At 38.8% G+C, this 26,334-nt stretch overlaps 1 protein-coding gene across 1 annotated transcript in view; it reads left to right on the forward strand.

Moving 5' to 3' along the window:
* The window catches only part of WSCD2 (WSC domain containing 2), a 59,519-nt gene that overhangs the window by 15,068 nt on the left and 18,117 nt on the right, over nt 1-26,334 (forward strand). The window contains exons 2-3 of the mRNA XM_044685456.1: nt 14,009-14,123; nt 22,379-22,563. Coding sequence (XP_044541391.1) covers nt 14,009-14,123; nt 22,379-22,563 — 300 coding nt within the window. The remainder of the gene's footprint in view (nt 1-14,008; nt 14,124-22,378; nt 22,564-26,334) is intronic.

A 26,334-nucleotide genomic window follows, 5' to 3' on the forward strand; every position in this document is an offset into this window, starting at 1 on the left:
TTTCTCTCTCTCTCTCTCTCTCTCTCTCTCTCTCTCTCTCTCTCTCTCTCTCTCTCTCTCTCTCTCTCTCCCTCTCTCCCTCAGTTTCTTCATCAGTAGAATGGGGATAGTAATATACCCCTACCACTTAGGGTTATTGTGAGGCAAATGAGAACTTGCAAACTCAAACTGCTATATCAATGCTGGCTATTCCTATTGAATTAATGTTAGAGCTGGAAAGTGTCATGATCTCTTTATCATCTCTGATAATCTGATAAGGACAATTTAGTTGATAAGGAAATAAGAACAGGGCAAGGGAGTTGTCTTTTACCTTATGCTTCCAGCTCTGGCTCCAGGAGCATGGAGTTTATTATATATAATATATATATTTCAAGACTCATTTCATACAAAAGAACCCCCCCAAAACTTTGCAGATATGCAAAAGTTACAAATTATGTCACATCAAAACACAAAACATTGGCTTCAGAATAGACCAAGGCCAAGGCTGAATTTTGACTAGGTTCTTATCAGAAAGCCAAGTTGGGGAGTATCCCTTTCAGGATCAAATTGCTAAGATTTTGGCCTTGGCTATACCAGGCAGCAGCATTCCTTGCTGTGTTAACAGTGTTAACTCTTTAAATTCAGGTTTGATAGGAACTTAAAGCTTTTCAATAAGGCCACAATACTTTTCAACAAGAAATCACAAGGATCACAAAAGGGGTCAAAAGAGGAGTCTCAGATTTTTATCTATTCTCTTATTGGCTTCCCACAGGAAAGATCACTATTTATTTTATTTCTTATGATACTAAATGCCTTTTCTTTTTGTCATGTCAACTATGTTTTATTTTTTAAATTTTGAATATTTTCCCATAGTTACATGTTTCATGTTCATCCCCTCTTCCCTAAACACTCTCTCCTCCCCTATCCTCCCCCTCTCCCCCCCCCCCCATCGTTAGCTGATGCACAATTCCACTGGGTTTTACATGTATCATTGATTAAGACCTAATTGCATATTATTGATAGTTGGACTAGGGTGATCATTTAGCGTCTACATCCCCCATAATATTCCCATCAGCCCATGTGTTCAAGCAGTGGTTTTTCTTCTGTGTTTCTACTCCAACAGTTCTTCCTTCCTCTGAATGTGGCTAGTTTTCTTTCTCATAAGTCCCTCAGAATTGTCCTGGATCCTTGCATTGCTGCTAGTAGAGAAGTCCGTTATGCTCGATTATACCTCAGTGTATCCATCTCTGTGTACTCCTGGTTCTGCTCCTTTCACTCTGCATCAGTTCCTGGAGGTCTTTCCAGTTCACATGTAATTCCTCCAGTTCATCATTCCTTTGAGTACAGTAGTAGTGGTGATGATCACCAACCGATACCACAATTTGTTCAGCCATTCCCCAATCAAAGGACATTCCCTCATCTGGAAGGATCTTAGAACATAAAACATTAGAGTTGGAAGGGCCTGTTGAAGTGTGAATATCAAAGCTCATACTAGAGGAAATTTGAGAAATGAAGGACCCTAATTAGAGATTCTCTAGCCCATCTCCTTCATCTGAAGGATGAGTTAACTAAGGCCCAGTAGACAAGGCATGGTTGAGCCCAATTCAGAACCCAGGTCCCCTGCTTCTGTCTTAATAAGTGAATCTAGAACCCAGTTCCTTTGGATCTTTCAGGATTTTAAACAGTTTACTTGATTTGCCCTGTGGCTGAGTGAACAGACTGTGAAATTCACAACTGCCAGGTCTCTGAAGCTTCAGTCCCTGGGATTGTCCCTCTGTCCATTTTTAGGTTGGTGCCAGTCCTCTCACTCCTGAGAATGGCAAAAGGGTTGGGTGCTGGCGTCTGCAAGGGTTTCTGCAGAGGTTTGGTCAGCTCATTACTAGTCACTGGACTAGAGCTTGGTGCTAATGACCAGCAGCAAGGTGTCTAATCTTGTCTGACCCTTTTCTCCTGTTATTTTCCCTCCGGTTCACTGGCCTAACACTTTACTCTGGTCATAGCTTGTTGTCTCCCAGAGCAATGTGTGTGTGCTGTCATTCACAGGTGGTTGTGGGGTCTTGTGATGCAAGAGTTTTTATTATTAGCTTATTAGCTGACTGACTCTAGGCAAGTCACTTAACCCTGTTCGCTTCAGTTTTATCATTTGTAAAACAAGTTAGAGAAGGAAATGGCAAACCACTCCAGTTTCTTTGCCAAGAAAACCCCAAATGGGGCCACAAAGAGTTGGGCATGACATAAACAGCAATGTGCCAGGCACTGTGTTATTGTTATAAACATATCAAAGAAAGACAAAAGACAGGCTCTACCCTTAAAGAGCTCACAGTTTAGTGGGGCTGATGACATGCAAACAACTATGGACAAACAAGGTCCCTTCTAGCTCTGACATTCCATGTTCTAAGTTCCCTTGAAGTCCTAACATTCTGTATTTTGCTTTCTAAGGGCCCTATGAATACCAAAATTTTATCTCCAAAGGTCTTTGCAACTCCAATTTCTATGTCCCAATATTCTCTGTCATTTATGTATTCAGGTTCTTTACGGTTCTTACAGTCTCCCTAAGCTCCAAGGCCCTTCCCAGTACTGATATTCTTTAGGGGAGTGGGGGGTTCCTCTTTTTACAATTTTTAAAAAAACTTTTTTCAGAACTTGATAAATGCCACCAAACACAAATATTTCCACATTCAAAAGAAGAACAGAAAAAGAGAATTGAATATGAAACCATGAGACTCGTTATGTACTGCTTGTTTTAAAAAAATGTATATGCTCAATTCAGCAATTAGTTTCAAAGCTGTCTCATTCATTTGTGTTGCCTTCTGAATCCCGTTCTGATCGCCTCTGTGCATTTTTTAAAAGATGCTTCGTTGACACTTCTCTTTCTTCCTTTTTTTGGCATTGCCATTGCATATGGCCCTCTCTTCCCACTCCCTTATTCTTCCTCCTTCGCTTCCCTTTTAAAAAGTTAGCATAGCCAAGCAAAGCAAATTCACACATTGGCCCTATCCTAAAGTTTTTGTCTCATCCTTGTTTCACCCTTTGGAGCAGTGGGAAACAGGTTTTATCATCAGACCCAAAGAGTCAAGGTTGGTCATTGCATGATCAGTGCCTCAGTCTTTCAAGTGTTGTTTTGCTTTATAGAAGGGAAGTAAACTGAGTAAATCAAACAAATTGCCCTTCCACTCTTCCTCAAGTAACCATTAAGGTGCCCTGACACCTTAACAGGTGAGATCAATCAACTGATCACTTTAGATCAAGTGCTAAATGTCCTTGGTTGATTTGGAGTAGCATTGACAAAGTATTCTGATTATCTGAGAAAACTTAATCATGCTCTGTGGATGATGTTTAAAACAGAAGAGCAGTGCAGAACCCAGATTATTGGAGCATCTGTCTGAGATCCAGATTCCACTGACCAGTGAAATAGGCGAATGAATTCCAACTACTCTTCCCTCTAATCAATATGGTCGAGGGGAAAGAGAAGGAACAGATCATGTTGGCTTTTGCCTCAGTTTCTTCCATACTCCATCCCCTGCTTTTGCTACAGGAAGACCTTTCAAATTTCAGATGTCTAGAAGATTCATTTTCTCAGGAATATCTTTCTGCATCCTTGGAATAATTGATGGTCAGAGATAAATCAGCTGTAGGTTTATCATTTACAAAGAGATCCCCAATGAAATGATATATACCAAGCACAAGAAGAACTTCTTGAGTATGTCATAAAAAGGAGATAAGGACTTGGAGCAACTGGGAGCCAGGAGTTACCCTTTTCCCTGATTCTGTATGTATATGTATTATACACACTTTTAGGGGGAATATCAACCAGATCGCTGTAGTAAATATCTCTTTCTAAAAACTACTAAAGCCTAGGTGACTAAATGATTCTCAACCGCTAATTCTGTTGGGAAACATTGATGAGAGCTTGTAAGCTAAAGGACTAGAAAAGATGCCCTCTCAGAGGTACCTTAAGACACCTAAGGGGATATGATAACCATGCTTTGGGGAGGAAACGGGAATAAGCATTAACACAGCACTTACTATGTGCCAGGCATTGGGTAAGCACTTTTTACAAATATATCATTTAACAACCCTTCAAGGCAGATGCTGTTATCATCCCTATTTTATATTTGAGGAAACTGAGACAAGCAAAGGTTAAGTGCCTTGCCCAAGGTCACAAAGCTGTGTGAGACTAGATTTGAACTCAAGTTTTCCTGACTCCAGGTTGAGTCCTCTATCCACTACACCATCAGCTGGCTAGGGACTGTTTTGAGAATCTGACTTGTCAGTATGTGGGTGTTGGGATAGTTACATTAGAACATTAACAATGTTGTCATGTTCTCCTGATTTTACTCATTTTACTTCTCACAAGTCTTACCAGTTTTCTCTGAATCCATTCCTTTCATTATTCCTTTTGCTACAATAATATTATGATACATTTATATACTTTAGTTTATTCCTCAATTGATGGACATCCCTACTATTACAAAAAAGATACTATTGTGAATATTTTTGTACATACAGAGTTTTTATGCTTTTGTCTCTTTGAGGGGGATGGTGGTATACATAGTAGTCTGTTAGTGGGCATAGACTTAGTAGTGATCTATGCTGGGTCAAAGGGGTCTCACAATTTAGTGACTTTTTATGCATAATTTCAACCTAATTTTTAGAATGTTTTAACTATGTCATAGCTTGGCTGACACAACATTGTTTTGCCTACCCTCTAACAGTCATTTTCTATTTTTTGTCATCTTTGCCAATCTGATAATTGTAAGGTGGAAACTTGGAGTTGTTTTAATTTACATTTCTCTCAAGTGTAATTTGGAGCATTATTTTCATATGGTTGTTGATAGCTTGCTTTTCTTCTGCGAATTATGTTCTTTTAAGAACGGTCATGTCCTTGGATCAGACATTTATCAAAGAGATTTGTCACAAAGATTTTTCCTAGTTAATCATTTCTCTTATAATTTTGGCTGCATTGATTTTATTTGTGCAAAATATTTTTTATTTTGCATAATCAAAATTTTTCATTTTATCTGTTATGAACCTACTTTCCCCTCATTTTAGTTCAGAACTCTTCTTCTATCCATCAATACAAAAGGTTATTGACTCCTTTTCCTCTAATTTGTTTATGCTGTGACTGTTTGAATCTAGTTGTGTATTCATTTGGAGCTTATTGAGGTATATGGTGTAAGATGCTGATCTAAATCTAATTTCTAACAGACTGTTTTTTGTTTTTCTTAGCAGCTTTTCTCAAACAGAATCTTAATTTCAGCAGTTGGCGGTCTTTAGAATTTTATCAAACTTTAGGTTATCGTGTCCTTTCATTTCTAGACTTTGTATAACTAATCTAACCCCTATTGATGATTACTGCTTTATGGTATAGTTTGACATGTATTACTTCAAGGGCCTTCTCCATCCTCTTCACTCCCTTCTATCTTTTTTCTTGAAATTCCGTATTTTTTATCTCTCTTTATGAATCTTATTTTTTTTCTCTATAAAGTAAACTTTTGGTAGATTGATTGTTATAGTACTGGATAAGGAAATTAAGTTAGATAGTTGAGCAGTCATTTTTATTATGTTAGTTGGCTCAACCTTGAACAATTAATCTGTATTCAGTAATTTAAGTTTGCCTTTCTTTCTGTAGACAATGGCTTATAGTTACATTCATCTATTTCCTATTCATGTTGTATTGATGAGCAGACTATCAAATATTTTATACATACTAGAGTAATTTATTTTTTTAAACCTTTACCTTTTGTTTAAGTATTAATTCAAAAACAAAAGGCAAAGGTTAATGATTTGTGTGGCTTTATTTTATATCTGTTACTTTGGAGTTAGTAATTATTTCGGTTAATTTTTAGTTTTATCTCTTTGGTACTCAATGTATACTATGTCATCTGCAAGAGGTAATAATTTTATTTTTTCTTTGTCTATTCTTATTCTCTCAATTTCTTTTTCTTTACTTACTGCTATAACTAGCATTTCTAAAACTATATCAAATAATAGTGGTGATAATGAACATATTTGCCCTATTCATCTTTTTGGAAAGGTCTTAATGTTTCTCTGTTACAAATAGTGCTAGTTCTTGTTTTAGTTAGATACTATTCATTATATTAAGGAAAGATTTACTTATTCCAAGGGCTTTTGATGTCTTTACCAGAAATGAGAATTATATTTTCCCCAAACATGTTTCTACATGTGATTTTTTTTTGTTGTTGGCTTATTATTCATACGATCTACTGCGTATAGTTTTCCTAATGTTGAACCAAACCTGCCTTTCTAGTGTAAAGTCAACCTGATCACAATATATAATCTTTTAAATATGTTGCTTTTGCCTTTTTGCTAGTATTTTAGTCAATATTTTTGCATCAGTACTTTTGTGGTTAATTGGGGTTTTTGTGGCTGGTTGGTATGCTGCTTTCTTTCTGATATTCTGTGGCTTAGCTATTAAGATCAGTCATTTAGTTGAATTTTCTTTGTCTATTTGTGTAAACAATGTATGTAATTTTGGAATTAATTGTTCTTAAAATATCTGTTAGAATTTACTTGTAAATCCATCTGTTCCAGGGTTTTTCCTTCCATTGGGATATCATTTATGGTTTGTTCCATGTTTCAATTTTGTGTTTCTTGTTCTCTCAAAATGGGTACTTTATATTTGTGTAAATATTCAGCCATTTTGTTAAAGTTATTGATGTTGCTGGCATATAATTAGGCAAAATAGTTTCTGGTAATTTCCTTTATTTCCTCTTCAGTTGTTTTGAATCCTTTTTGAGGTTTGATATTGGTAATTTAGTTTTTCTTCCTTTTTTTAAAAAAAAGCAGATTAGGGCAGCTGGGTAGCTCAGTGGAGTGAGAGTCTGGCCTAGAGACAGGAGGTCCTAGGTTCAAACCCGACCTCAGCCACTTCCCAGCTGTGTGACCCTGGGCAAGTCACTTGACCCCCATTGCCCACCCTTACCACTCTTCCACCTATGAGACAATACACCGAAGTACAAGGGTTTTAAAAAAAAAAAGCAGATTAGCTAATGATTTGTCTATTTTGTAAGTTTTTAAAAGCAGCTCCTGCTTTTATGACTTTAATATTTTTGTTTCAATTTCATTAGCCTCTAATTTTTAAAGTTTCTCTTTTTGTGGCTAGTTAGTTATTTGTGGCTATTTTAAGTTTTGTTGTTTTTTTGTTTTTTTTTTTGTTGTGTGTCCAACTTACTGATCTCTTTTATGTAAAAAGTGTTTAGCAATATAAATTTTCCCCTGAGATTTAGCTGGATCTCAAAACTTTTGGTATATTGTTTCACAGTTGTCATTTTCTTTGACGAAACTATCTGTTTTCTTTATGATTTGTTTGTTGACATCAACTCTTTAGTGTTAAATAACTTGGTCTTCATATAAATTTAAATCATTTCTTCAATGGCTCTTTTATTAGTTACATTTTACTGTGTTCTGTCCAATAAAGGTATGTTTACATTTCTGCTTTTCTGCATTTGTTAATGAGGTTTTTGTGCCTTAGTACCTGGCAATTTTTACAAGGTATCATAACCAGTTGAAAAATATGTATGTAACTGTTGATTTCCATTTTGAATAGCCAGGTAGGTGTCATATCTGACTTTTTTGGTCTTTCCTTTTTTGTTAGATTTGTCTATCTGAGAGATTTATGTGGAAGTTCCCAACTGTTGTAGATTTGATGTCTGTTTCTCCCTAGAATTTGATTAATCCCATTAAGTAATTAGATGTTGTGTCATTCTGGGCTTATTTTCAGAAGTTTGCTGGAACTTGCTTGAGAGAGATGATTGTTCATTTTTAGTGTGAACTTTTATACCTCAGAAATCTGTTATGCTATAAATGCTATAAATCTGGGCTCAATTTATTGTTTTGTTAATTTCTAGGTTGATTAAAAATACTAACAAGCAGATTAAACTTAAAAATGTGTCATGTATACTTTTTTCCCCAAAGAACTGATAATTAAGCACTAGAACATCCCAGCACAATGAGAGTATTGATATTATATATATCTATAGTCTATGGTGCCTTTTAGTATAATGTAATTTCCCTGTTTATCTCTTTTAACTATGACTATTTTTAATGTTCAATTGTTTGATATCATGCTAGTTAGTCCTTTTTATATTTTAGTTCATCTGAAGCATAATAAATTCTGTCCCAGCCTTTCATCTTAATTCTCTGTGAATCTTTTTGTTTCAAGGATGTTTCTTGTAAACACCATCTTTTGGGATTTTTATTTCTAATCCATTTTGCCATCATCTTCTGTTTTTTGAGTTCATATCTTTCACATTCATGGTTATTATTGTTAATTGCATATTTACTTCCATCATTTCCTTTTATATGGTTCCTCCTTACAAAGAAGAGGGTGATGAAAGAAAAGGGATGTGATTAGCGACAATTGAAAAGATCTCTTTCCACTTTGCTGTACCTCTTCCTCTCCTTATCAAGACTCTGGTCATAGATTCTCATACCTTTTCTCTTTCCAATCTTCCTTTACTATCCTTCCTCTTAAGATAATGTTTGCTTCATATCTGTTCCTTACACAAACTTACCCTTTCTTTTAAGCCTCTGATTTTCCTTTCACTATCTTTGCCCTATTGAATTTAATAAATTATCACAGCAAATTTTGGGTGCATAAGAGATAGCATGCATTGATACCTCATTTGTCTGTTTCTGATAAGAGTGAGGTTCATGTGATGCCTGTTCTTTCATGTTTGGATATTCATCTTCTTATGCAACTGAATAAGGAGATATAGGATGTTCCACCTCCCTTCTTCCTCATGCATTCCCTAATATATTCCTTTTTTCCTCCTTTTTTTCTTCCTATCTTAAAACCATCTGAACAGAACAAAATCACACCTAATTCCATTGTTTGTCTAATTTATTTCCTTTTGTGGTCCTAGAAGACTTACTTTTGAAAGGATGCTAGTGTCTTCTACTATTGAGTTCATTATAATTTAGCCCCCAAATATATTACTTAAATATATTTATCTTATTAAGGGTTTTTCCCCCTCAGGTGTTCACAATTCAAAATATCTATTCAATTCTTGTCTTTTTTATCAGGAATGCTTGGAAGCCTTCTGTTACTTTAAATACCCACTTCTATAATGGCTATTGCTGTGGCTATAATATTATTGTCGTAAAATGTTAGTTCTTTTAAAATTAGTCATTTAGGTATAAATCCTGTGAGTGGTGGCAAGCCTCCTAAGGATAAGAGCAATTCCATTGGGTTATACATGTATTATCACTCAAAACCTATTTCCATATTATTCATTTTTGTAATAGAGTAATCTTTTAAAACCAAAAACTCCAAATCATATGCCCTTATAAATAATTGATAAATCATGTTTTCTTCTGCATTTCTATTCCAACAGTTCTTTCATTAAGCTGTAGATAGCATTCTTTCTCATAAGTCTTTCAGAATTATTCTTGATCAATACATAAAATTGCTAGTAGTATCACAGACTATTACTTTTGATCATCCGACAATGTTTCAGTTGCTGTGTATAATGTTCTCCTGGTTCTGCTTATTTCACTTCACATCAGTTCATGTAGGTCTTTCTAGCTCTTTCGGAAATCATCTTGTTCATCATACCTTTATAGTACAATAGTATTCCATCACCATCACTACAATTGGTTCAGCCATTCCCCAATCGAGGGACAACCTCTCATTTTCCAATTTTTTGCCACCACAAAAAGCACAGCTATAAATATTTTTGTACAAACAGGTCCATCCCCATTTTTTTTTTTTAATCTTTGGAGTATAAACCTAGTAGTGGTATTATTAGATCAAAGGGCACTCATTCTTTTAAGCCCTTTGGGCATAACCCAAATTGCCTTCCAGAATGTTTGGATCAATTCAGGATTCCACCATCAATGCATTAGTGTCCCAATTTTGCCACATCCCATCCAACATTTATTATTTTCCTTTACTGTCATATTGGCCAAACTGCTATGTGTAAGGTGGTATACCTCAGAATTGCTTTGATTTGCATTTCTCTAATCAGGAGGGATTTAGAACATTTTTTCATATGATTATTGATAGCTTTGATTTCTTCATCTGAAAACTACCTATTCATATCCCTTGACCATTTGTCAATTGGGGGATGACTTGGTTTCTTACAAATTTGACTTATTTATATATTTGAGAAATTAGACCCTTTTATCAGAGACCCATTTATTTCTTGAAAGATAATATCCAAGCATTTTCTTCTGACATGGTTTTCAGAAAGTTTGATGATTATTAAATGATCTCCCCTTAACTGTCTTACCTGGCCAAATTTTTTTTTATCATGGATATGTCATATTTTCCTCTCATTTTTCCTAATCTTTCTATTTTATTCTCATTTTCAGGGAGGCTATTACTTCAGCAAGATTTTCTACTTTCTGTTCTAAGCTACTTATTCTCATTCCAAATATTTCCTCCAGAGCTTCTATTTCATTTAAAATTTCATTTTTTATTACTTGCTCCTCTTGTTCCAGGCTTATAGTCTTTGTGCCTATACCATTTTTTTTTTTTTTCTGGTGGAGCTCTGGTTGATCGTTGCTGTGGAATCACTCTATTCTAGTTTGCGTTCTGAGTGTCTCTGAAACTATGATGTTGCTTTATAGTGTTTGTTGTATTCTTCAGCTTGGCCATATCTCCAACCTCAATTCCTGATTTGGGTTTGGGGGCCAGGCTCTTTTCTTTCCTGCACTTTTAAAAAAATTGATCAAGCCCTGCTACTTCCTTACCTCAATTTTCCTGGCTCTTGACACTGGACTCCATCTCCCTTGATACACCCTGTGCTCAGAGAACTTGGAGACTTCAGTGTCCCCGGTAAGATTTCAGTCCTTGGCTGTTCTAATAAAGATACTACTGTGGACCTCCCCAATCTGGGCTTTGCTTAGGGTTTCCATTATCCTTGGATCCTCCTCAACCGGAGCGTTTCTCAGCTTCTCAAACCCTTTCCCCTCCTTCACCTTCTCCTAGTCTCCTCAATAGGCATGTTACGGTGGGCTTCCAGTCAATACACCCACGCTTGAACTGGTTTTCCTGGCAGGATGCTTTGCCTAGACTTCATAGTCTGGGGCTGTCTTTTTATACTATACTGGGCTAGAAGAGGAAATGCTATATTGATTGGATTTCTTAGGCATGTGAATATCTGAAATAAACATTTTCAAAATTCTATATTCTAAAGGCCCTCCCACTTTTGGCATTCCCTATTTCAAGGTCCTTCCTAACTCTGACATCTTCTGTTCCAAGTCACCTCCCAGCCCTGTTTGAAGGCCCCTTCCAACCATGATATTCTGTGTTGTAAGGCCTCTTCCAGCTCTGGTCTTCTAAGACCCCTCCCAGCTGCCACATTTCTTGTTCCCTGACATTTGCTCTTCTGAGGCCCTTTCCAGCTCTGACTTTCACTGTTTTGTCTGTTAAATTTCCAATTCTTTCTGAGTTCTCTATACTTGAAAAATGTCACTATCAGAAAAAAAACCTTGCAAACTGTCCAGCTGTTTAAAGGATCAAGGGTGAAAAAGTGATGCTGCAGAATTGGTCCTAAACAGGAGCAGGTCTAGCATAGGGGAGCCACAGTGATGGCCCAGGAGGATAGACAAATCTCTTTCCTCTCCAGACTATTTTGACTCTGCTGGGTTAATAGTTTCAGAATGTGTCTGTCTCTGGCACCCTGGGAAGAACAGGGCTGCCAGTCAAGCGTCCTTTGATGTTCCTGTCTGGAGTGATTCCTGAAAGACAATGGGCCATGATGAAGGGGATGAAAGGAAGGGACCAGCCCATGTGGGGGTTTTGCCTGTGAACCTGCAAAGACTGATGGTCTAGATGCGTCTTTCTCCTAAAGATCAGAGAGAAAGGGGAAAGAAAGCCAGTTAGGAATATAAAATCAGACCAAGAGATGGGGGAAATGGGCCCTGCTTGTACATAAATGTTAAATAAGAGTATGATTGCAGAAAAATAATAGCAGTTGTATGCTCAGCATGGTCCCAAAAACATTTCTGGGAACCAACACTCTATGGTGCTTTAAGGTTTGAAAAGAAATTTCCAATCTGTCCTATCTCAGAAACCTCATAATGGCCCAGGGGATAAGGGCTACAAGTATTATGAACTGGGAAAAACTGTTACTGTTTTTGGTCAGTCGTATCTGATTCTTTGTCACCCTATTTGGGATTTAAAAAAATTTTTTTTAAACCCTTACCTTCTGTCTTGGAATCAATACTGGGTATTGGTTCCAAGGCAGAAGAGTGGGAAGGGCTAGGCAATGGGGGTTAAGTGACTTGCCCAGGGTCATATAGGTAAGAAGTATCTGAGGCCAGATATTTAGGATTTTCTTAGCAACAATCCTGGGATGGCTTGCCTTTTCCTTCTTTTGCTTGTTTTCTAGATGAGGAAACTGAGGCAAACAGGGTGAAGTACCTTGCTCACAGTCACACAGTCACTCAGCTAATAAGTGTTTAAGGCCAAATTTGAACTCATGTCTTCCCAACTCTAGCTTGAAGTTCTATCTACTGTGCTACCTACCTGCTTCCAAAATCTATCTATACAAAATATATCATATTAAAATACATATATTTATTTTTAATATATTTTATATCTTTATATACTTTTAATATATTTTGTTTGTAAATATAAATATAAATGCATATTATATATATAAACAACTTCAAGGACCCCAGGTTAAGAACCCCTGATTTGTGGGGATCTAGAATGGACTCATGTGGCATGGGACTTGAACTAAATCTTTTTTTCAAACCCTTACTTTCTGTCTTAATAATAGCTCTAAGACAAGAGCAAGGGTAAGGCAAATGGGGTTACATGACTTGCCCAGGGTCATATAGTTAGGAAGTATCTAAGGCTAGATTTGAATCCTGGTCCTTCTGTCTCTAGGCATGTTGCTCTTTGCACTGTGCCATCTAGCTGTCCTGACTTGAGCTGAGTCTTAAAGAAAACTAGGAACCCTAAGAAGCAGAGGTGAAGAGGGCGTGCATTCTAGGCACTGGGGACTCCTTGGGCAAGAGCAAAGGGACTTGAAATGGGCTTTCATAAATGAGTAAGAGTAGAAAGCTGGTTTGATTTGACTGTAGGGAAGTGAAGGAGAGAATAACATAACATAACATTAACATAACAGAATAGTATAATATAGTATAGCATAATATAGTCTAGTACAGTATAATATAATGTATAATAATAATGTATAATAAGGCTGGAAAGGTAGGTGGAGCCATGAAAAGCTTTAAATGCCAAACACAGGAACTTATAGAGTTGATCCTAGAGATAATAGGAAGCCACTGGGGTTTGCTGAGAAAGAGAATGATATGGTCCAACCCGTGCTTTAGGAAAACCCCAAAGGAATTCTCATGATGACATACTTGGCAAACGGTCATCTAGCCACTGCTTGCACTCCAAGGTAGGACGTCACTCATTCCAGTCCCAAGTCTAAAGCTTCTTTCCATTCTAGCCACTGCTCCCACCTGCACAGGTCAAAACACTCTCCAAGATGCCACTCCTACCCCATCACTTCTGTGTCTTGAGCTTCTTACCTAAATGGTGGTGGCATTGAGGTAAAAAAGGAAAGATTCAGAGATTTCGATCTCAAAGGGTCCTTAGAACCCATGGGGTCCAACCCTCTCACTGGACAGATGAAGAATTGGGATGGGGAAAGTTCAGTGATTTTCCGCCCCCCAAGGTCACACAGATAGAAAACAATAGATTCAGAATCTGAAATCAAGTCTTTTGATTTCCTTTGACACCAGAATGAATGTTCTTTCCATTGTCCAATCTTGCCTAGATTTAGAGGTAGAAAAAATCTTAGAATTCATCTCATCTAATCTCCTCATATTACTGATGAGGAAGCTGAGGCCCAGGGTGTTCAGAGACCTGCCCAAAGTCATTCAAGCTCAAAATAATAGAGTCAGAGCGAGGTCCACTTATTCCATCCAAATCCATCTCTCTTTGGGCACTCCCAATACCAATGCTGGGATTGTTCTTGGCACGGTTTTTCTTTACCCACTAAGCTCCATCTTCAGCTGGGTCTGTTTTTTCTCCCCCCAGCAAAATACGTCGGCTGCTACTTGGACAACCCCAGCAGACGGGCCCTCCGAGGATTATCCTTCTTTGACTACAAGAAGATGACAGTCTTCCGCTGCCAGGACAGCTGTGCTGAGCGGTAGGGTGGGATGAAAGCCCAGCTGCCCCTAAGGATGCCCCCTCCACTCTCCAGCCTACCTCCTCCCACTTGGTGCTCTTTACCTTTCTGTCTGTGGGGAGGTTGGAGTGTGCAGGTGTGAGAGCAAAGGAGGTGTGAATGTGGGGTTTAAAGGGAGTGCATGGGTGTGTGCAAGTCAATCAGAGGCTCCAGGGGGCTTACTGATCCTCCCTACCATCCAGCAGCAAATACTGTTGAATTATGTGATCTCATGGCAACCCCAGACGGATAAAAGTGAGCCAGCTAGCCTGCAAAACTTTAAACCTGATACCAGATTTATGAAGATGTGGTCTTAGGACATAATTATCTGGTTCTTGGCCTTATGCCAAGGTGCATAAAAAAATGAGAAGTTACCTCAGGAGACAAAATCTGTCGGACTTATGGGGTCTCTTGCATCAGGCCCGCTGCTGAGCCCACCAGCAAAAGTGCCAGTCATTGGGACGGAGCGCCATGAACAGTGTTTCAGGAGGGAAGACTTCCGACCTAGCATGAGTCAGTTATTTCAAGCCCCTAACATTTGAGATAGCATGGCCCAGTGGACAGAGAGTCTTGGATTTGGAAAGCTGGGTTGGAATCCTGGCTTTGATTTTATCAGCTGTGTGATCCTGGACTAGTCACTTAACATCACTCAGTCTCAGTTTTCTCATCTATAAAATGGAGGTGATCATAATAGCATCTAAGATATTATATTTAAAGTGCTTTGCAGTCCTTAAAATGCTATAGAAATGTTAGCTATCATCACCATCATCATTATATTTATAATATTTACAGGAAAAAATTCAACTTCTCCAGTTTTTACCTTTCCTTGATTCTTTCTTTGGATCTTTGATGGGGAGGCCATCAAGTCCTACCTCTTTATTTTACAGAGCAGGAAATTGAGACACAAAAGGTTAAGTGACTTGCTCAGGGTCACACAATTAACAAGCATCTGAAGCGTGATTCAATCTTGCCCTTACTGATTCCAAGTCCAACATCTATCCATTACATCACCCTACTCCTTTAGGGTCACTGGTATTATCTTCTGACCCCATTCTTAAATCCATGCTTGGAGAACATAGAGTCTTACAGTCATTTGGATGTTGAAGAAAGAAAAAACTAAAGGATTATTTAGCTGGATACTAATAATAAAGCTAATATTTCTATCAGATTTTATAAGTTTTTCAAAGCACTTTCCATGCATAGTCTCATTTGACCTCAGTTTCCTCATCTGAAAAAAATAAAGACCTAGACCTAACCTCTAAAGTTCCTTCTAAATCTGTGATCCTCTTGAACCTCAGAAATAGTCACTATTAAACTCATTTCATAGTTGAGGCTTAAAAGACTTAAATGAATTAAATAAAATAGTCAGAAGTATGACTTGAACTCATATCCTTCTCCTTTCGAGTCCAGCCCACTAGTCATTACACCTAAGCCCAACTAAAATTCTCAGGAGGTCTTCCCCAGCCCCTCTTAATTCTGGTGCCTTCCCTCTGTTAATTATTTCCTATTTATGCTATACACATTTGTTTGCATTTTGTCATCCCCTTCCCCATTGGATTATTAGTTCCCTGAGCACAAGGACAGTCTTTTGTCTCTTTTTGTATCTCCAGTACTTAGCACAGTGCCTGGCACATAGTAGATACTTAATAAACGTGTATTGATCGATTGAACACCACCTACAGCTTGAGCAGGAAGCAAATGGACTTTTTTTCTTAACTTGGTTTTGCTTTCTCCAAAGCTTTGTGACTTGATTATTAGTCCCAACTTCCTTCTTTAAGGTTGAGAATTTGAAGCCATATATAAGAGTGATTTATATAGGGCCTATTTAATGCAAGAATAGAAATTTCCAGAACTGGAACTCCTCAGTTGAATGAGATGGAATAATATAAATAAAGAGGGGTTAGAGAAGGCTTCCATTATTTGGGGGTATGAGTATGAGGACACCAGTATGGGTTGGGTTTTTTTCTAAAACCCTTACCTTCTGTCTTAGAATTGGTACAAAGTTTCATTTTCCACAAGGGCTAGGCAATCAGAGTTAAGTGACTTCCCCAGGGTCACACAGCTAGGAAGTATCTGAGGTCAGATTTGAAACCAGGTCAGGTCTGAGTCTAGACCTTACACTCTATGTACAGTGCTACCTAATTTCCTAATCAGTATGACTTTAGTGTAGAAGGGCTGTGTATGTATGGGAAAATATGGGATTGCATATGAATGTAGTAGAGAGGAGTAGATGAGCATGACTGCATGTTGGTGAGGGCATGTAGGTGTGAGGACACAGTATGTGTGAATCTGTGTTTATATTGTATTTATATGTAAATACAATACACGTATATTATATTTATATTATTTTATTATATTTATTTACAATTATTTATACATTTACATATTATAATTATAAATACTTACTATTTATTGATGTATGCATATAATAAATATGTTTATGTTCTATATACTCAAAGTATCTGGGGGCTGTGCCCAGGTGAGTGCATGTATAAAAAGGAAAGGAAGGGAATAAGCATTTATTAAGCCCCTACTAATGTGCCAGATGTTGTGTTATAGGCTTTTCAAGTATTAATTCATTTGATCTTTACAATGAAATTATGAGGTAGGTAAGAGGGAAGGAAGGTGTATCTGAAAGGGTTAGTGTGCCAGGCATGAGAATTGTAGGGGCACACACAAGCGTGTGCTTGTGTGGATTTGAGGATTTCTCTGAAGGTCTTGTTTTGAGGCAGACACCTGGCTAGACTCAGATTCCTCATCTGAAATGAAAATGATATTTGTGATTAAAAATAGTTCTCAGAGGGGAAAGAATTGTCTTTCAAGGCAGCAGCCCCGGGCATGTAAAGGATGGAGGGTCAGAGCAAGAATTCTAGATGCTCATCCTCTGGAGGAGGAGCCTGGGGATATATTCTTAGATGGTCCTGAGATCAAAGAAGGACAGAACCAGAGAGACCCTGGAGACTAGCTGACCCAGCAGCCTCTTATGGAGGAAAGAGAGAAGAGAAAACTGAGATCATCTCAAAATAGTTACTTGGGCAGGTCCCTTCTGGGCTCTGCTCTGGCTAAAGTAAGAGAATAACAAACTCAGAACTGAAAATTGATAGGAGTCTGGAGGATTTGAATTCAAATCTAGCTAAAGCCCAGGGCAAGTCACTTAACCCTGTTTAGCTCAGTTTCCCCATCTGTAAAATAGCTCATGAAGGAAAGAGTAAACCACCTCAGTCTCTTTGCCAAGAAAACCCCAAATGGGGTCACAAAGAGTCAGACACAACTGAAACAACTGAACAACAACAAAAAAATGCTTCTTCTAGTTCTCACTTGTCATGTGACTTTGAGCAACCTAATTTCCCTTTCTGGGCCTGCCTTTCCCCATGTGTCAATGGAAAATGCTGGAGTGTTTACTTCTTTCTCTAATATTCTAAGTTCTAGGATCATCGATTAAAAGTTGAAAGGGGCCATAAAGGTTTCTTGTCCAACCCCCTTAGATGACAAATGAAGAAACTGAGTTCAAATGTTTTTGCCCAAAGTCAAACAGGTAATAAATAGGAAAATCAGGATTTTAGCCCAGCTCCTTAGATTTGAAATCTAGATTTTTTTTCTACTTTTCCAACTCTGGTCCTCTCCTACTCCTGCTATTCATTGCTTTTTGGGCTACGATCCTTCTCAGCTCTCCCATTCTGTAGTCTAAGATCCTTGCCTCCTGACATCCTTAGATCTATGATCTGGTCCAGTTCTAATGTTCTAAGGTCCCTTGTGTTATATTCTCTCTCAACTCAGACACTCCCCATTCTAAACTTCCCTCCAAGCTTTGGCATTCCCTCTTCCTAAGGCTCCCCCCAGCTCTTGCATTCCCTGTTTGTTCTAAGGTCCCTCCCATCTCTGACATTATATGTTCCAAGGCATCTCCCAGTTCTGACCTATGTTCTAAATGCCTTCCCATCTCTCACATCTTTTGTTCTAAAGTCTCTCTCAGTTTTTATGTTCTCTATTCTAGGATTCTATGACTCTCTGGGATCAAACATGGTTGTAGGGTCTATGTAAAGTCTCTGCCTCCCCCAACTCCCACCCCAGATCTCTCTAGGATTATTACCTTTCCTCTTTACCAAGTACCATTGAGGATGGTTCAAAGATGAAGGGTCTCTTCCTCAGGGAGATCCAGGTCTGTACCCAGCACCAATTGGTGACTTATCTAAGATCACAAAGCCAATGTGTCATATGCAGAACTTGAATCCAGGCTTCTCTGAGAACAATTCAATATCTATTATGCAAGCTGTCCCTCAGTAATTATCATAATAGTTGACATTTATATAGTGTTGTAAGGTTTGCAAAGCACTTGGCATCCATCATCTCTTTTGAGCTGTCCAATAATCTAGTGAGAAAGGTGCTATTATTTTCTCCATTTTTCAGACGAGCAAACTGAGGTCCACAGAAATGAAATGACTTGTCCAGGTTTGTAGGGAGGTTTTCAATTCCAAATCTGATGTTCTACCCACTTGGTCATCCTTCTTTCCCAGTCCAATTTGTGCTTGAAAAAGAATCCCCTCTCTAGAATCCCTGAAAATTGGTCATCCAGGCTTGGTTCTTCCTCTATGAGGAAGGGACCCGCTAAGGTCATAAAGACAGATCTAGACCGGGAAAGGGCCTGAGTGGCCAGTCAATCTACCCTCCTCCCATTTTACAGAGGAGAAAACTGAAACCCAGGGCAGGCACACAAATGCTAAGTAGACAAAGCAGGAGTCAAACTCAGGTCCTTAGACTCAGTCTCACAATCTTTCTACCACTTTATACCCATCCCACTTCTTGACATCTCCAATTCCTGGGTAGTTTTTCCTTGCAGCAGCTCATGTTCTCCAAAGCTTTCTTCCTTCTTTCTATCCTCTGAGGTCAAGCTGCTTGGGGTCAGGCAGAATGGCCCAGTCTGCCTACAGTGACATCCTTCCTCAGCCTCACCTGGTGCCCGAGCTCATGGCTTTCCTCCCTGGAGAGCCACTGTGGCTCCATCATTTCCTAATTCACCTCCAACAAAAGCAAAATCCTTCCTGCCTTTAAGTAATGGGGCTGCCTCTTGCCTTATGATCTATCATACCTGTGAGGCCTTTTTTCTTATGAAGTGATGCTTCCTTCAGCTGAAGCCCAGTAAATCACTGGATCCGGACTCACAGTGTGGGGCCAGCTTCCAGGTAGCATTGGAGAGGAAGCCCAGAAGAGAGCTTGCAGAAAGTAGGGAGCCCTAATGCTATTCCAGCACAGCAACCTGGGAGAAATGATGGTGGAGGAGGAAGAATGGTAAAGAGATTTAACTCTTCTCTCAATGATTTCCACATGGCTCCTTAAGCAGTTGGCATGCTGCCCAGAGGATGATTGTGTGATGGAAAGGGCACTGGATTTGAGGGTCCAAGGAGCCCCACTCTCTGATTCATGGACAAGTCCTTACTTTGTTTCCTCCTCTGTTTAAAAAAAAAGACATGGAAGGCAGATTTAATCTGAGGACTTAATCTGAGGTCCATGGATAGATTTCAAATCGTTTCATGAACGCAGTTAGTTAGGAACAAATAAATATACATTTTTATTTCAGTTTAATTGGTTTCCTTTTTAATCCTGGGTAGTTTATTTTATTCATGGAAAACCCTACTTCTAAGAAGGGGTCCTTAGGCTTCATCAGTCTGATCACCAAAGGGGAAAGAAAAATGAGTGAGAATCCTTAGACTGGTTGGTCTCTGAGGTTCTTGTCAGCTCTAAATGTTATGATCCAATTAAGTGGGTTGGTTTAAATTATTGACTGATGTTTTGAACTGAATTCATAAGATTCACAGAATTCATAGGATTTTAGGATTTAGAGCTGAAAGAAAACTAAGAGATCAACTAATTTACCCTTCCTCTCACTTTACAGAAGGGGAAACTGAGACTCCAAAGAAGAGAAAGGGAACAAGCATAATTTAGGTATCTACTTTATGCCAGACATTGTGCTAATAAATATCCCATCTGATCCTTGCAATAACCCTCTGAACTAGCTGCTGTTATTATGCTATTTTCAGTTGAGGAAACTGAAGCAGACAAAGGGGAAGTGACTTGTCCAGAGTCACACAGCTAGTCTGTATCAGACTGGATTTAAAGTTAGATCTTCTTGACTCTAGTCCTAATGCTCTGTCCACTGAGCCACCAGCTCCTCACAACCACAAGGGGAGGTCCTTGCTCAGAATCATACAGGTAGTTTGCAACTTTCAGGATTCCTACCTAGGTCCTCAGTCTCCAAATCAATCAATCCACAAGAGTCAGTATGGATCTACTAATGCCAGGTACTGTCCTAGGTGCTGAAGATATAATAATTAAAATGGGGGGGAAAAACAGTCTCTATTGCCCCATACCAAACATTTTGAGTAGCACGGAAGATCCAAGCTATTTCTCAGGCTAGATGTACAGCAAGGCAAAGTTGAATTGGAAAGTTTTCTTGTGGATTCCAGTACTCTAGCTGAACAATTCAGACCCCAAAGTATAGTTCTGATTTTTCTGTAGCAGGGTAAGGAGAGAGGTAGAAAATTAATTGGCTCAATTTGTCTTCTCAAACTAGGCACTTGTGGCCTCAGTTTTGCCATCTCTGAAATAGAAATTCTTTGCTTTATTCTTAGCTCATTCTCTCTGCTCAGGCTTGCACTGAAGCCTTCAAATCCAGCCTCGGACACTTACTGACTGAGCAAATTGTTTCATCTCTCCGAGCCTCAGTTCTTTCCAGTAAAATGGGAGGAATGATGGCATCTGCCTCCCAGAGTTTTTGTGGGGATAAGTAATTTTTTTTTTATATCCTGAGTTTCAAAAAAGATTTTTACATCTTTTACATTTTACTTATATCCTGAGATAATATTTATAGAGCATTTTGCAAACCTTAAAGTTTTACATCACTAATATAACAATAATAATAGTAATAAGAATTATTATTATTATTATTATTATTATCAGGAATAGGGACCCTTTAAACTAAGCAGACTTCTTAGGGAGAGAATGCTGGGAAACATTTCCCAAAGAAAAGAACGTTCAGTAGAATTCAAACATGTACAATAGTGCTATCAAGTACTATTCATGTTTTTGTTTATCTCCTCAGTTTGAGACTGCCTCATCTCCTCATCATTCTCACTTCATTTCCTCCTCCCTCCATCACCCTCTTTAGTCTAAACAGCTCAAGAGAGATCAGAGTATTTGGATCTCCAGAGACACATTAGAAATCACCTAGCCTTAATATTTGCATTTTGTAGATGAAGAAATGACTTGCCCAAGAATGATCCCACCAATGGCAAATGGTAGTCCAAATTCAAACCCACGTCTTCTGATTCCAGCACTAGTGCTAGGTCTACTATAACAGAATCAGAATTTTAGAGATTGAAAGAACTCTAGTGGCCGTCCAACTCACCCCCAAACCAGAGTCCTGTATGCAACATAGCCAATACAGCCAGATTGTCTCTGCTTGAAGACCTCCAGGGAAGGGGAATCTAGAACCTTGCTCAAGGAAGCCTGTTCTGCTTTGGAACAGTTATAGTCATTAGGGGGTTTCCCCTCATTTCCAACCTAGATTTTCCTCTTTGCTATTTCTACCCCTGAAAGTATTTTTTATTTTATCTGTTTTGTCTTTCTTTTTAATTCTTTTTTTGTTTGATTGCTTGGTTTTCTCTGATCTTGGGAAGCCAAGGAGAACCAGGCTAACCCATCTTCCACGAGGCAGTCTTTAAACCCTTGAAGTCTTCTCTTTTTCAAGGTTATCCTCAATCAGTTCAACTAGTCATCAATTGATATGAATTTAGGGTCTTTCACACTACTGGTCCATTTCACTGGACCCTCTCCATGGCCTTCTCTGCTGCTCAGAACTTCATTATAGTTGCCAGACTCATCAGCATTCTCCTTAAGAGCAGGGACCAGTCGCCCAAGGCTTGGTGAACAGTAGGCACTTAATAAATGCATTTTCATTTATTCAGGTATTCTAACAGCAAAAACATGGCACCAATGGGTTATTATTGTCTACCTAAAGATCAGTGTAGAGACTGACATGGAAGATAGGGGTGGAACTGCATGGGAGCAGGGAATTACCCAACGAGTCCCAAAGGGAAGGAGATTGCCAACTTCATAATCTCCATTGTTACTCTTTTTTTTTAATGAGGCACCAAGATCCAGAATCTCCCCAGTGGGGTGATGGATGCCCTGGCTGTTGGCCTCTCCACTCCACCTGAGTACACCCATGTTCCCTTCCCTAGGGGTTACCTGTATGCTGGGCTAGAGTTTGGTGCCGAGTGCTTCTGTGGCCACAAGATCCAGGGGGCAAACGCAAGCCAGGCTGAATGCAACATGGAGTGCAAGGGTGAGAAGAACAACATATGTGGTGGCGTCAACCGACTCTCCATCTACCGGCTTGAGCTGGCCCAGGAATCTGCCCGGCGATGTACGTGAGTCTGTCTGCCCGGCACCACACATTGAATGTGTGAGAAGGGCTACTGGGATAGGGAGGAAGTGCCAGATGGCTAAAGCTGCCCTCTGGGAGCTTGGTGGGTACTCAGATGGAGGTCTGACAGCCAAGACTGGCACAAGGCTCAAGAGGATGGAATGGACTGGGATCCAATGGAATATACAGGCATGAACACTGGTTATGACTTGCACTCTGACCTCCACTAGCTGTGCGATTGTGAATAAGTCACCTCTCTTCTGTAGAACTGTTTCCTTTTCTGTAAAATGAGAAGACAGATGATCTTTAAGGCTTTCCTAATGTTAACATCTATTGTTCTGGGGTCTCATCCTCCTCTACCATTTTATGTCAAAAGTTTGTTGGATTGGATCCATTTCTAGCTTTGAACTCTGAATGTCCTTCTCAGTTCTGAAATCTCTGTTCTAAGATCCCTCCCAGTTCTGATATTTCGTGTTCTAAGTTCTCTCTTAGCCCTAACATTCTCTATTCTAAGGACCCTCCCAGGTGTGATACTCATGTTCTCGACTCTCTTTCCCAGCTCTGATAATTTGTGATTTTCACTTTTAAGACATCAATCAAAAGACATCAATCAACTCTAATATTCTGTGCTTCTAAGACCCCTCCCAGCTCGGACATCTCCCCTTCCAAGTCCCCTTTTAGTTCTGACATTCTTTGTTCTAAGTTCTCTTCTAGCTCTGATATTTTATGTTCTAAAATCACTCTAAGCCCTACCATTCTCTGTTCTAAACATCCTCGCAGGGCTGATACTCTGTGTTCTCAACTCTCTTCTAGTTCTGACAATCTATCATTTTCTGTTTTAAGGCATCCATGGACTTTAACAGCCTGTGCTTTAAGACTCCTTCCACCCCTGACATTCTCTGTTCTAAGGGTCCTTATGGTTCTGATATTCTGTATTCTCAACTCTCTCCTAATTTAATAATCTGTGATTTCCTGTTTTAAGGGATCAATTTTAACATTCTATGCTTTAAGACCCCTCCCAGGTGTAACATTGTTAGTTCTGAGACCCCTCCCAGCTCTGACCTTCTTGAATTCTAAGTTCTGAATGGTTTTTTAACTCATTAAAAGTGTTATTTTATTCATTTCAATTTGGGGGCCTTTGCTTTTAATTCTTTTGTTCAGGTAAATTTTTCCTATTTTTAAATTATTTTTACATTTTTTAAATCTCTGATTCAAGATTTTTTTCTACTCTTGGGTAGACCTGATCTGCCCATCTGTAGACAATCCAGTTCCTGCATCTGGACCACTTCATAAGCCGGAACCATCAATATAAAGTCATCGTCAGTGGAAGAACAGGAACAAGGGACAGCTAGGTGGCTCAATGGATTGAGAGCCAGGCCAAGAGACAAGAGGTCCTGAATTCAAATCTGGCCTCATAATTCTAGCTGTATGACCCTGGGCAAATCACTTAANCAATAATTCTCTTTCAGATAACCTATCAGCTCTCATCTCTCTCTCTCTCTCTCTCTCTCTCTCTCTCTCTCTCTATATATATATATATATATATATATATATATATATATATATATATATATATATACACACACACACACACACACACACACACACACACACACGTGATTATCCACTTACTGCATGTTGTTCTCTCAGTCCAGTGTGAGCTCTTTGAGGACAGACATAGCACTATTTTTTGCCTTTATTTTGCACATCCAGCATTTAACATAGTTTCACATAAATACTTAATAAATGCTTCTTCACTGAATGACTACTTGTAAAGAGCACTAGAAGGGGATTCAGATCTGAGTTCAAGCCCCAATTCCACTACTATCTATGTGACCTTGGGCCTGTCTCTGAACTTCATTTGTCTCTTCAGGTAAACAACAAGATTGGAATCAAAATTCTCTCATGTCCTTCTGACTCTGAAAATCAGTGATTATGGTAGTGGAGCCTGAGCTAATGATTTTACTGTACAAACATCTGGGTGAGAATCTGGCCAGGATACTTCTTTCAAACCCAGGCTATTCTGCATATGATGTAAAAATAGCAGGATTATACATGAGCTAAGTGGGGCTAACTGGAAGCTGACTGTGATTTGATATCATTAACCAGATTCATTGGTTAATTTTGAGATTAACCAGGAAATCTTGGCATTAGCTGGAATGTGTGACTTTTAGCTGTTGCACATACACACATGAGCATGTTGTACATACACACATATGCATAGTTGTTGGTATTTGGTGTAAAAAGTACTGATTTTGTACCCAAACACATCCATACACCTGTGCATGATTATAGGTATTTGGTGTTGGGAATGTTGACTTTGTACATGAACAAGCATACATGCATAGGTGTAAATATTTGGTATGAGAAATGCTGAACACATCCATGCACATGTGCTATGTTGAGGGCATTTTGGTATAAGAAATGCTGGTTCTGTAAGGACTTCAGTCACCTGGCAGAAAGGTCTAAAGTTTTCATCTGTGTTCGACAGCCAGATGGAATTTCTTACCTAATCTCTTAAAGTCATAATGTTTTCTAGAACTCTCTTTTCCTCACTGGATGACTACCTTATTCCTGAAATGATTAGAAAATCAATGCAAAGGAGAGAATCCTATAGAAGGCATATACTCTCCTGCTCCTGTGTATCACTGTCAAGAATCCCACAACCAGGAAACCAAGCCCATGTTAAGGAGGAGGGCTTATCCCAGCAGAGAGACACACATCTTTATCATAGACCAATTCCCTCCTCTTCTGCAGATGCTCAGGCTTTTTTCCTAAAAGTCTTATCTCATCGAGAGAGAGAGAGAGAGAGAGAGAGAGAGAGAGAGAGAGAGAGAGAGAGAGAGAGAGTAAAAGAGAAAGAAAGAGAGAAAGGTGGGAGGGAGGAAGATAGATGTATAGTTAGACGGACAGACAGACTTAGAAGAATGGACATAGATAGAGAGAAAGAGGGAGAGATAGACAGACAGACAAAGAGATCTGGACCAGTGATTTAAGTGATATAACTCCTAGTGAGGAAGTTCCGTCCATCACCACAGTTGATAACTCATCCAGTGACTTTAGAGTCTTGAAAAGTTTTCTGGGCCAAAATATTCTTTTGCTTGAGTCACAGTTGGGTTTGTTTGTTGGAATCTTTAGGTTTTTGTCCTGGCTTTATTTTAATCTTATCAGGAATCAATCTCTGTGCTTTCATCTTCTTTACAGAATGTAAGCTCCTTGAATGCAGAGATTATTCTGTTTTTGTCTTGTATTCCAGTGACTGCATGATGTCTGGCACACCATAGGAATTTAATAAATGCTTATTGAATTGATTGGCAGTAAGCTCCTGGTGTGGAAATCCCCTTCTTCACTCATGCATTTCTCTAACTTAGAGTCTTAGAAAGTGACCTGGAGGGTCGCACAACTGATATATATCCTCAGCAGGATTTGCCCTGGGGCGGACTCCAAAGCTAGCTGTCTATCCATTTATTAGTAAGCATTTGTATAGACCTTTAAGATTTGCAAATATTCTGTCATTTGACCCTTACAACTGCCTTGGGACTTAGTTGCTATTACTATTCTAATTTTACATTTGAGGAAACTGAGGCAAACAATGGTTAAATGACTTACTCAGTTAAATGACAACTAGGAAGTATCTGAGGGCAAATTTGAACTCTAGGTCCAGTATTCTATCTACTATTACATCCAGCTGATTTCATTCTATCCTATTGTGAATAATAGCTGACAATTCTAAATCACTCTTACGTATTTAACTCACATCATCTCACATGA

The sequence above is a fragment of the Gracilinanus agilis genome, chromosome 1 (genome assembly GCF_016433145.1).
Source record: "Gracilinanus agilis isolate LMUSP501 chromosome 1, AgileGrace, whole genome shotgun sequence".
NCBI classification, from domain to species: Eukaryota; Metazoa; Chordata; class Mammalia; order Didelphimorphia; family Didelphidae; genus Gracilinanus; species Gracilinanus agilis.